The sequence below is a fragment of the Xyrauchen texanus genome, chromosome 42 (assembly GCF_025860055.1).
Source record: "Xyrauchen texanus isolate HMW12.3.18 chromosome 42, RBS_HiC_50CHRs, whole genome shotgun sequence".
Taxonomy (NCBI): Eukaryota; Metazoa; Chordata; class Actinopteri; order Cypriniformes; family Catostomidae; genus Xyrauchen; species Xyrauchen texanus.
The window spans coordinates 31881161-31893629 of record NC_068317.1 but is presented as its reverse complement, the minus strand read 5'-3'; the positions used below and the strand labels follow the sequence as shown (position 1 = coordinate 31893629).

Genomic DNA, 12469 nt, shown 5'->3' with positions numbered 1-12469 from the left:
ACATCTATGGCAAGTGCTACAGGAAGTGTGGGGTGAGAGGTCATGTGCTACAGGAAGTGTGGGGTGAAAGGTCAAGTGCTACAGGAAGCGTGGGGTGAGAGGTCATGTGCTACAGGAAGCGTGGGGTGAGAGGTCATGTGCTACAGGAAGCGTGGGGTGAGAGGTCATGTGCTACAGGAAGCGTGGGGTGAGAGGTCATGTGCTACAGGAAGCGTGGGGTGAGAGGTCATGTGCTACAGGAAGCGTGGGGTGAGAGGTCATGTGCTACAGGAAGCGTGGGGTGAGAGGTCATGTGCTACAGGAAGCGTGGGGTGAGAGGTCATGTGCTACAGGAAGCGTGGGGTGAGAGGTCATGTGCTACAGGAAGCGTGGGGTGAGAGGTCATGTGCTACAGGAAGCGTGGGGTGAAAGGTCACCGGAGTATCTGGACAAACTGACCGCTAGAATAACAAGGATCTGCAAAGCTGTCATCGTTGCACTTGGAGGATTTTAAGCAGTTCTGAGTGGTGGTGGCGTAGTGGGCTAAAGCACAGAACTGGTAATCAGGAGGTTGCTGGTTCAATCCCCACAGCCACCACCATTGTGTCCTTGATTAAGACACTTAACTCCTGATTGCTCCGGGGGGATTGTTCCTGTAATAAGTCGCTTTGGATAAAAGCGTCTGCCAAATGCATAAATGTAAATGAACAGTCTTTTCAACTTGTAATAGTAATTTTTCACATTATTAATGTCCCGACTGATACATTGTGATCAGTTGAATGCCACTTTGGTGAATAAAAGTACTGATTTCTTTCCATAAGAGCAAAATCTGTAAATTACTCCAAACTTGAACTGTGTCGCCAGTGAATAAGACATTGTCTTTGAAAATAACAACGTTTTACTTGCAGTGTTCCTTGAGTACGAGTATGCTTCTCATAACTGTACCAGTCTTTTAAAGTGTTACAGTGAAAACTGTCTTTCATGGCTGTGAGTGGCAGAAGTGAGGAGTGGGCGTGGAGCGTGTGCGCAGATGACAGCCGCTGATGTCTGCGACAGCTGCGTGTCAACATGCAGAGGTCAGGAGAGGAGCCTGGGAGTCAAATTAACCACCACATTCCTCCATCTGGAGCGAGGAGGAAACATCTGCCACATCTCCACTCACACAATAATGACTCCACACACACAGATCGGATCTCTCGAACCTGATTACGTGACATTGATTCTTAAAACTAGATTGAATCGCCACTCTCATTAGCAGGCAAAAAGAAAGAGAAAGTGGGCGGCTGTGGCTCAGGTGGTAGAGCGGGTCGGCTGCTCGAATCCCGGCCCACATGACTCCACATGCCGAAGTGTCCTTGGGCAAGGCACTGAATCCCAAGTTGCTACCAATGGCAGTCTAGCGCCTTGCATGCAGCTCTGCCGCCATTGGTGTACGAGCGCGAGTTTGATTGAGTCACAGTTTAAAGCGCTTTGGTAAATTCTAAGGTTAAAAATTGCACTATTTAAGTGCAGACCATTTACCAGGGAAGAACTACAAAAATAAAGAGAATCTTAAAGATCACTTTTTATAGGGGTCCTGGGTATCTTAGTGAGTATTGACGCTGACTGCCACCCCTGGAGTCACGAGTTTGAATCCAGGGCGTGCTGAGTGACTCCACCCAGGTCTCCTTAGCAACCAAATTGGCCCGGTTGCTAGGGAGGGTAGAGTCAAATGGGGTAACCTCCTTGTGGTCGCTATAATGTGATTCTCGTTCTCGGTGGGGCGTGTGGTGAGTTGTGCGTGGATGCTGCGGAGAATAGCGTGAAGCCTCGACACGCGCTACGTCTCCATGGTAACGCGCTCAACAAGTTACGTGATAAGATGCACGGATTGACGGTCTCAGACGCGGAGGCAACTGAGATAGGTCCTCTGCCACCCGGATTGAGGCGAGTCACAACGCCACCACAAGGACTTCGAGCGCATTGAGAATTGGGCGTTCCAAATTGGGAAGGGAGAAAGGAGAGAAAATCTACTCAACAAGCCCTATATATTTTTTACTAGGAACGTTTGAGTGACGGTGATTAATTGAAACTGACAGTCTGAACTGATGGTGAAATCACTGTATTGTCTGGCCTCTCGCTTCATTAACTTTATCATTGGATAATAAGTGGATGGATAAGTAATAAATCAATATAAAATGTCTCTTTAAAAGACAACCAAATGGGTCAGAGGGATGTGTGTCAAAGAGGGCTGGAGCTCAACAAACAACCCCATTTCAGCACACAGACTGACACACAAAAAGCTAAGGGGGAGCTACCATAGGGGTCGGGACCCTTCCACCAGACGGGGCCCCAACACCCCAGACAAATGGCTTCCAAAGGCACGACACAGACATGCACACACACACACACACACACACAAGAGCTCACTAATTCTCAAGAACACAACATAAGAGCCATCAATCGTACGCTGAATGGGGCCCACCGTGACCCTGCCCCGTTTCTGAGCAGTTCTATCCAGACTAGAAAGAAACTTCTGCAACAAACAAGGACCGTCTGAGCAGACCACAGACAGACATGACCACTGAGCAATAGACTCAATGTCAGGATGAAACTGAGAAACCCCCAAAACCGATAAGCTCTACGTTTCTGATGCGACTGACGCAATGAATATTCCACAGAATAACCGAGGGCCGAACGAGTAGAGCAAAAATCATAATGGTAAGGCAAATAAAAACATATTTTAAATGGATGGTACAGAATACATTAAATTATTGCTAAATTACTGCTTCATTTATTAATCCACGTTCAGTAAATAATAAGGCATATTCAATATTCAAACTTATTAACAGCTGATTTAAAATCGACCGAGTTACTCTGTTCAGTAAGACCTTTAGTGGCGGGACAGGAGACCATTTATATTAAACGAGTGCTCGATGGGAAGACAACAAGGGATTTTTGTGAGGTTCGTGAATTACATCCATTTAAACGAGATATCCAGGAAACCGATGTAGTGCGTACTCCGGGTAGGGAAGGAGGTATTGCCCCAAGTGAAGGAGTTCAAGTACCTCGGGGTCTTGTTCACGAGTGAGGGGACAATGGAGCGGGAGGTTGGCCAGAGAATCGGGGCAGGTATTGCACTCGCAGGCGACGGCGTGTCAGGGGACCACGCGACGGCGTGTCAGGGGACCAGGCGACGGCGTGTCAGGGGACCAGGCGTGTCAGGGGAACAGGCGACGGTGTGTCAGGGGACCAGGCGACGGCGTGTCAGGGGACCAGGCGACGGCGTGTCAGGGGACCAGGCGTGTCAGGGGACCAGGCGTGTCAGGGGACCAGGCGACGGTGTGTCAGGGGACCAGGCGACGGTGTGTCAGGGGACCAGGCGACGGCGTGTCAGGGGACCAGGCGTGTCAGGGGGCCAGGCGACGGCGTGTCAGGGGATCAGGCGACGGCGTGTCAGGGGACAAGGCGACGGCGTGTCAGGGGACAAGGCGACGGCGTGTCAGGGGACCAGGCGACGGCGTGTCAGGGGACCAGGCGTGTCAGGGGACCAGGCGTGTCAGGGGACAAGGCGACGGCGTGTCAGGGGACCAGGCGTGTCAGGGGACAAGGCGACGGCGTGTCAGGGGACAAGGCGACGGCGTGTCAGGGGGCCAGGCGTGTCAGGGGGCCAGGCGTGTCAGGGAGCCAGGCGACGGCGTGTCAGGGGAACAGGCGTGTCAGGGGACCAGGCGTGTCAGGGGACCAGGGGACCAGGCGTGTCAGGGGACCAGGTGTGTCAGGGGACCAGGTGTGTCAGGGGACAAGGCGACGGCGTGTCAGGGGACCAGGCGTGTCAGGGGACAAGGCGACGGCGTGTCAGGGGACCAGGCGTGTCAGGGGACCAGGCGTGTCAGGGGACCAGGCGACGGCGTGTCAGGCGTTTGTTGTGGAGTCAATTAAACAGCAGGAGAAAGACATAAAGGGGAGCCAGAGGAATGGGACTTCCTTTTAAAATACAATTGTATTTTTAGATTCTTTTTTACAAAGTAAAATTTTTTGTGAAATTGAGTAAATTTAATGCTTAACAGTTTATATATTTTTAGAAATTTTATGTTAAGGTTATTTACTATATTAAATGATGTTATATTGAATCGGCCTATCAGCCACCCTGCACTCTGGACATCAGCTTGTTAATCCAACAACTAAGAAACACAAAAAAACTTTACAACATACCAAATAAAGTTAACAATCATCTATGGTCCTTTAAAATCCTTATTATACATTCAGGTACAAGCTTCTGGACACAGTTGTGCATCTAAATTGGGCTGTGAGAACAATTGCTTTTAAATAAATCTCTTTGTTTTGCCCATTATTGCCCGTATAGATCCTCTAGCCGAAATCATTGAAATACAGCACAAATGACTTTCTGTTGTACGAGTAATAAACTGAGCAGCCAAAGACATTCTGTCTGAACGCAACAGTGTGATCTTCACTTATCATATTAGCACAGATTTGAAACGTGGGATTCGAGGATCTGCAACGGATTAAAATGAAAGCCAAGAGCAAACTGCACATTCATGAAATGCATGAAACTTCACAGGGCGAAAGTCAATTACAGGCAATTTGAGCGGATCCCAGCGCATAAATTTGGGGTTTGGATGACATTTCATGTTCTAGTGCAAAGACCTGAAGCAGCACAACACGCTAAACTCTCTATAAAATGCTTCCTTGTGTTGCTGAATGTTGCTAAACATTTTATTTTAGCAATATTTCGTTTTACCGTATACTTTTTTTAGTTAAATTAAATTCATAAACAAAATTTGCTTGTTATTAGGGCTGGCTCAAATCTCCTAGCCAGTGCTGGACTGTTAATCTGGCATAACGGGCATTTTCCAGGTGGGCCGACGCACTTTGGGGGCGATCGGGGGCGGGAATGGCCATCGGGAGAATCGAGCGGACCGGTGGGTCGCCCCCCACCCCACCCCCGCTCAACAACTTTTGGGCCAGTTGCCATGTAAAATCCCGGGCCAAAAACAAATATTTACATTTGATTACTTTTTCAACATTTTGGTGACATTTTGGCTTTTTAAAAATGAAAATAATTAATGTGTTCAATCAATAAGTTTTTATATTTCATCATATTATTTTTGTTACATATTTATTGATAAATTGCATAATTTGTACCATTTACAAGTATTTAAATTGATTTATTGAACACGTGCCAAAACCGGTACTGTCTCTTTAAGAAATACACATTTCTGTAAACTGCGTTTTTAAATGAGCGCATGTTAACTAGAGAGGACTCGATTGGCTTTACCTCATCTGTGCGATGCATGATTACAATTAAATGCTTTTTTGTAATTATTTTTGACTAATAACTGACTGTAAAGAACAGAAAGGGTATTAAAAGAGATTTCAATATAGCAGATAAAGGGTGTTATATCATGGTGCATCCTCAGTGGTATAACACCCGCTCTATCATGCACATGAACGTTTATCATAAGGTAAAAAATCTTTGTACACTTCAGAAAATGCAACATGATCACATGAGAAATCGTCATGTTGTTTACGAGAACTCCGGTATCGTAGAATCGCACGCATTTATCAGACCATTTTTAATCAATTGTAACCAACAGTAGTCCATCGATCCAATGACCAACGATCCAATGTTATCTATACAATGCGTAAATATCGATAGACCTTTCTTTTTTAAGATGCACCTTTATTTTAATACTCATGTCAGCAACGTCTGTACGCATTTCCGATAAAGCAACCTTACTACATTCATTGCTCTTTGAGCGCTAAATATGCTTTTCATGTGGGACAAGGATGTGTGCAGGGTCTGTGAAGCCAAATTGTGCTCCGATATCCGTGCGTGCATGTCAACCGAGCTTCCCGGGATACGCGAGTTCCAGACCAGCGACGGGATCAGTGCGAGCACGTCAAGCGAGCTACCAGTGAAACGGGAGCTCCAGACCAGCGACGGGATCAGTGAGAGCGCGTCAACGAGCTACCAGTGAAACGGGAGCTCCAGACCAGCGACGGGATCAGTGAGAGCGCGTCAAGCGAGCTTCCCGGGATACGCAAGCTCCAGACCAGCGACACGATCAGTGCGAGCACGTCAGCCGAGCTTCCCATGAAATGCGAGCTCCAGACCAGCGACGGGATCAGCATGAGCACGTCAGCCGAGCTTCCCGGGAAACGCAAGGTCCAGACCAGCGACGGGATCAGTGCGAGCGCGTCAAGCGAGCTACCAGTGAAACGTAAGCTCCAGACCAGCGATGGGATCAGTGCGAGCACGTCAGCCGAGCTTCCCGGGATACGCAAGCTTCAGACCAGCGACACGATCAGTGCGAGCACATCAGCCGACCTTCCCGGGATACGCAAGCTTCAGACCAGCGACACGATCAGTGCGAGCACGTCAGCCGACCTTCCCGGGATACGCAAGCTTCAGACCAGCAACGGGATCAGTGCGAGCACGTCAGCCGAGCTTCCCGGGATACGCAAGCTTCAGACCAGCGACACGATCAGTGCGAGCACGTCAGCCGACCTTCCCGGGAAACGCGAGCTCCAGACCAGCGATTTTTATATTATTATCTGTATAATTTTTTCAACATCTGAAGTACCTTATTTTGTTGTGGATGTCCCAATGTCGATACTAAATTTGCACTTCTCGGAGAGCTCAAAAGAAAATTCCAATTATATTTTGGTTGCGTTTGAGGGCAAAACAATATGTACTGATTGTGTAAAATAGGCGCATAATATCGGAATTACGCTCGCAGGACTTTCAATCGAATCAAACTGAAATTGTATCGTGGAAGACTTTGAAGTATCAGCAAATATCGGATCGCAGGCCAAGAGATTTGTAACATGTATTGTAAGATTTTATCGTGATGAAGCGTCCGATTTACACCCATACTAAACAACCCGCTTTTGGCGCCCCTCCATGGACATTTCACATGGAAAAGTTAGCTCACATAATTTGAACTTTAAGGATGCTTTAAAGATATAATGCCGGGGTGTTTCACTCACTGTCATTAAACAGAATGCGGCATAACAATCGTTTTATCTCTCTCTCGCTTTAATAACCGCTGGAAGCCAAAATCGTATTGCAAAGCACGGAAGTGACTATGCATAGTCCATAGAAATGCTTGACCTCACATAAAAGAAATCACCTACTGTCTCTTTAAATCACTGTTCTTGCTTGAGGCGACCCATCCCCCATTTCCCACAGTGCCCCCCCTCCATACTCTCTCTCTCTCTCTCTCATGCTCGCAACCCCCATCCATCCCTCTAGATGATTCCGTAAAGCGGCGGGAAGCTCTTCAAAGGCTCATCTGGTCTGAACAGCGGACTAAATGCTGGACATTTCATTCCAGGGAGGAATCCCAACCACGCTCCCATCTCCCCAACAACTATGTGGCCGATCCTTTGAACAAACCAAACACCGCATACACAAACCACATACAAGCCATGTCGATGTCAGTGCTTCCATGGCCCTCCGAGGGGAACGTTCCAAACCATTCACCACAAACACATGGAGCAACACACTGATGTATAGGGAACAGCGAGCCCCCCATTGTTTTCAACAATAGAATAGTGTTTAAAAGCCACACTACCCCGCTTTCATTTTTTCGGCACCCTCCTCTTGGCCAGTGGAATCTTGGAATGCTCTCCGCAAAGACCATCACACATGCACACACGCGCACGCACACGCACACACGCACACACACCCCAAGTGTTACAAGAGCCACACAGAGCAGCAAGTCAGTCGAGAACACGTCCTGGTCATATTTTATGCCAAAAACTTAAAGAAATAGGAAATAATATTTGCATTAAAAAATGTAGTCTTTAAATGTTTGTTGTTGTTTGCATTGTTGTGACATTATTTAATATTCACAAAAATTCTAACATTTAAAATTCACCCCCAAAATTGTGCTTAAAACATTACTTAAAACAATGATCGGCAAAAATCTTTCAACAGAGAAATCTATTGCATTGTAGCATAATTTTCATGATAATTAGTTCTCATTACAGTAATGCATACAATAATATTGTCTGGACAATATATACAGTTTAAGTCAGAAGTTTACATACACTTAGGATGAAATCATTAAACTCATTTTTAACCACTCCACAGATTTCATATTAGCAAACTGTAGTTTTGGCGAGTCGTTTAGGACGTCTACTTTGTGCACGAGTCGGTTTACAGACCGATTGTTTCACTTGTAATTGACTATATCATAATTCCAGTGGGTCAGAAGAACACATACACTAAGATAACTGTCCCTTTAAGCAGCTTGAACAATTCCAGACAATGATGTCAAGCCTTTAGACGATTAGCCAGTTAGCTTCTGATAGGAGGTGTACCTGTGGACTTTGCTTGACATCATGGGAAAATCAAAAGAAAGACCTCAGAAAAACATTGTGGACCTCTACAAGTCTGGTTCATCCTTGGGAGCAATTCCCAAACACCTGAAGGTGCCACGTTCATCTGTACAAACAATAGTACACAAGTATAAACACCATGTGACCACGCAGTCATCACACCGCTCAGGAAGGAGACGCATTCTGTCTCCTAGAGATGAACGTAGTTTGTGTGAAAAGTGCAAATCAATCCCAGAACAACAGCAAAGGACCTTGTGAAGATGCTGGAGGAAACAGGTGGACGAGTATCTAGATCCACAGCAAAACCAGTCCTATATGGACATCACCTGAAAGGTGCTCAGCAAGGAAGAAGCCGCTGCTCCAAAACAGCCATTAAAGAGCCAGACTACAGTTTGCAAGTGCACATGGGGACAAAGATCTGACTTTTGGGGAAATGTCCTCTGGTCTGATGTGTTTGGCCAGAATGACCATCGTTATGTTTGGCGGGAAAAGGCTGAAGAACAGCATCCCAACCGAGAAGCATGGGGGTGCAGCAGCATGTTGTGGGGGTGCTGCAGGAGGGACAGGTGCACTTCACTAAATAGATGATGACATCATGAGGAAGGAACATTATGTGGATATATTGAAGCAACATCTCAAGACATCAGACAGGAAGTTAAACCTCGGTCACAAATGGGACTTCCAAATGGACAATGACCCCAAGCACACCTCCAGAGTTGTGTCAAAATGGCTAAAGGACGACAAAGTCAAGATATCGGAGCGGCATCACAAAGTCCTGACCTCAATCTGAACCCTACAAACCTGACTCAGTTACTCCAGTTCTGTCTGGAGGAACGGGACAAAATTCCAGCAACTTATTGTGAGAAGCTTGAGGACGGATCCCCAAAACATTTGACCCAAGTTACACAGTTTAAAGACAATGCTGCCACATACTAACAAAGTGTAAGAAATAAAAGCTGAAATAAATAATTCTCTCAATTATTCTGACATTTCACATTCTTAAAATAAAGTTGTGATCCCAACTGACCGAAGAGAGGGAATGTTTTCTACATTTAAATGTCAGGAATTGTGAAAAACTGAGTTTAAATGTATTTGTCTAATGTGATTGTAAACCTCTGACTTCAACTGTATACAGTATATGGTCAAATTATTTGACCTTATTTGACCAATCAGAGAACAAGCCAGGACAATATTACAAATGCATATTATTAAATATATCACTTGAGGTTTTCTGCATAATGGTTGACTCATCTATAGTGTTTAACGGTCATGATGTCACAATGCAGAAAATCTTAATCTTCCCAAAACAGGCTTCATTGTCAACATGTAGAATACAATGTCTAACATTTGTCTTGATTTTAGGGTGAAAAGAGGCACCTAAATATCTATAATAGCTAGAGATGCACCGATTGCAATTTCCGATTTTTTGCAAGTGTGACCTGCCGATACCGATTGACCACATATACAAACAAAATCTACCTTTCTTCAATGCAACATTTTATTTTCATAATAAAATATTAAACATTACAATTTCCCAAAAACTGCACTAAGTTATAGGATCTTCTCTCACTTAAACATCTCTCAAAATAAAGTGCTCTGTAACTGGAAAGAGGTAGAAATAACAATTAACTGCAAATGAGTTGCTTTATATAACAGATGTCATTTCCCACTATTTTTATAAATGGACCTTTTTCTCTTTATTACTCATCTAACAAAACAATTCCAAAGATCTGAAAAACTGAAGTGTCCAATACGCTCAACTTACGTTAGATGTCCAAATATCAGTTGTATAACTGAGCACTGCTTCGGGAACGGCTTGCATATCTGTCAAAACTCCCGTTTTTCCCGGGAGTCTCCCGTTTTGTTATTTCTCCCAAAAAAACTCCCGTAATTTGTATGACCCAAACCACGTTATATGAATAATCACATCAATATGTTATTCCAAGGTGGTCCAGTTGCCAGATCTTGAATGAAACGCATCCTACTCACTCAATCCACACATCATACATATTACAAATCATTTATGACCTCAATCTGGCAACCAAAACCCATTTGTGCTGTTGATATCTGCGCAGGCAGTAGACGCGGGATGTTAAATCAAACATCACTGGTAGAGGGGAGGAGAAGACTCAGCTGGTGCTCCGGTGAAAAAAACAAAATATACATGTACATTTAACAACAACTGGATGAAAGAATTGAATTTCATATCCCGAAGCCATATCGATAACGCCCACGCCTCTTGCAATGTGTGTCGCACATTTCGAACTTTATGTATTCTTCACTCACAGTGATGATCTCCCACGCCAATGACGTTTACATGCGGCTGTGATGTTATTGCCTGCGCCGCTGGCAACAAAACGGACCGGCTTGGAATCGGTAACACGTGAGGCTGACCGGCCGGTTACCGGTCCAAAAAGCAACCTATCGGCACCGCTTAATCGGTAAAACCCCGATATATCCGTCTACCTCTAAAAACGACAGTCAAACAAACACTGCAGCGCATACGCCAAAAGTTCTTGATCACTTTGAAGTAAAACACAATTGAACGCTCACGTTCTCCAAACAGGAACTTTACACGGTCAAGTACAAAGAACATCTGAACAACTCAAAAGAAACATCAACAGTGTGCATTCAAATCTCAGCTTCTGAAACAAATCTGACTTTGGGATGTTTATCAAAGTGTTAAATTATGTTATTTAATCTCAAGTGAGCATGATCATGAGCTGTATGTATTCACCCCCCCCACAAAACCACAACAAAGCCAGTCCACAAGCAGACAAACACACATTTCTCAAGGATCATGTGAATGTTTTGAGGCATATAGATGAAAGTTAATCCTATGTATGCATTTCTCTTATTCTGCACAGGAATATAAAAGCACATGAAACCACCCGTGCATGCACAGAAGATCCCATCTGAAGCATTCACACCTGAATCAAACGCCTCGGACACATTCAGAAATGAAACGATGTGAGAGAAGCAATAAAAACCCTTGAACTGAAAACACAAACAGTTGGAACCGTCCTTGTGTTATTATTCCATAGAAATGTGAGAGTATCTGCATTTATGAATGAATCCTTCCACTCATATCAACTAACAATCACAGATCTTTAAATACATGCAGAAATAATGCAAATATACCCCTAATTAACATATTTTCTCATGCAAATACTTTACAAACAGGGCTGTTAAGTGCTAATGCGTGAGGGATTCAGAATGTCACTGAAGTGAGGACAGGTTACATTTGTAACAGCGTTACAGTCAAATGGAACGTGTAATGATACAATGTAACAATGTGACTCTCCTCGCCACTTCAGAACAGTTCATCCCAAACCAGCGGGAAAACAACAGCACATATTCATATCTGCAGCATTTCATGAAGGATTTATGCAAATCTCACCCAACTTTTGGCACAAACGATATAAATGTGCGCTCACCTGCACAGAAAGTTCCCAGAAGAAGTGCAAAAGTCAGCCAGGGAGCGAACATATTCCTCTAGTGATCCAAATACACCCCAGATTTGCTCCTTTCCGGCGTCTTCTGCTTCGAGAACATTTAAAATGATCGGGGAAGACACACACACCCACAACGAGCCCGAGAGACCGTCGGCCCGACGTCCGTCCGTCCGTCCGTCCGTCCGTCCACCCCGCCGCTCGGGCTGAATAAAACTTTATCACACGGACAAATCCATCGGGAAGCGCCGGTATTCCACAGAAACGCCCTCCTCTGAATTCAGCGTCAAATAACACGGATAGCCGAGGGATTCCCGCGCAAAGCCTCTCCGCAAAGCTTCTTTCCCCAGTGCACAGAGAGTATGGCTGGACAGGGTCCGATTCTGACATGCATGAAACGGAACAGAGTCCAAAATGGCTTCGGAGAACGTAACGCAACCAGCAGAGATCCCGAATAACGAATCCTACTACAACTAAGGCTGAGCTCATGAATATTAATGAGTACCGCTCCCTCATTGGCTGGAACAGAGTGAGCTGGCGAATTGGCAGGACTGGATTGAGCTGGCTCATGAATATTAAGTTTGTTTGACGACAGCACGCTCCAGAAGGCTGCCGAGGACGTCAGCTGGATCTAATTAACATTCATGAGTCACCTCTACACCGTAGTAGGATTGGGAATTTCGCAGCAA

The 12469-nt window shown here is 45.2% G+C and overlaps 1 protein-coding gene across 1 annotated transcript in view; it reads right to left on the bottom strand.

Annotated features, from left to right (window-relative positions):
* The window catches only part of LOC127635180 (activin receptor type-2B), a 39603-nt gene extending 27384 nt beyond the window's left edge, over positions 1-12219 (bottom strand). Inside the window, exon 1 of the mRNA XM_052115043.1 lies at positions 11766-12219. Within this exon, the coding sequence (XP_051971003.1) occupies positions 11766-11817 (52 nt within the window). The 5' untranslated portion in view covers positions 11818-12219. The remainder of the gene's footprint in view (positions 1-11765) is intronic.
* Between the last annotated feature and the right edge of the window lie 250 nt (positions 12220-12469).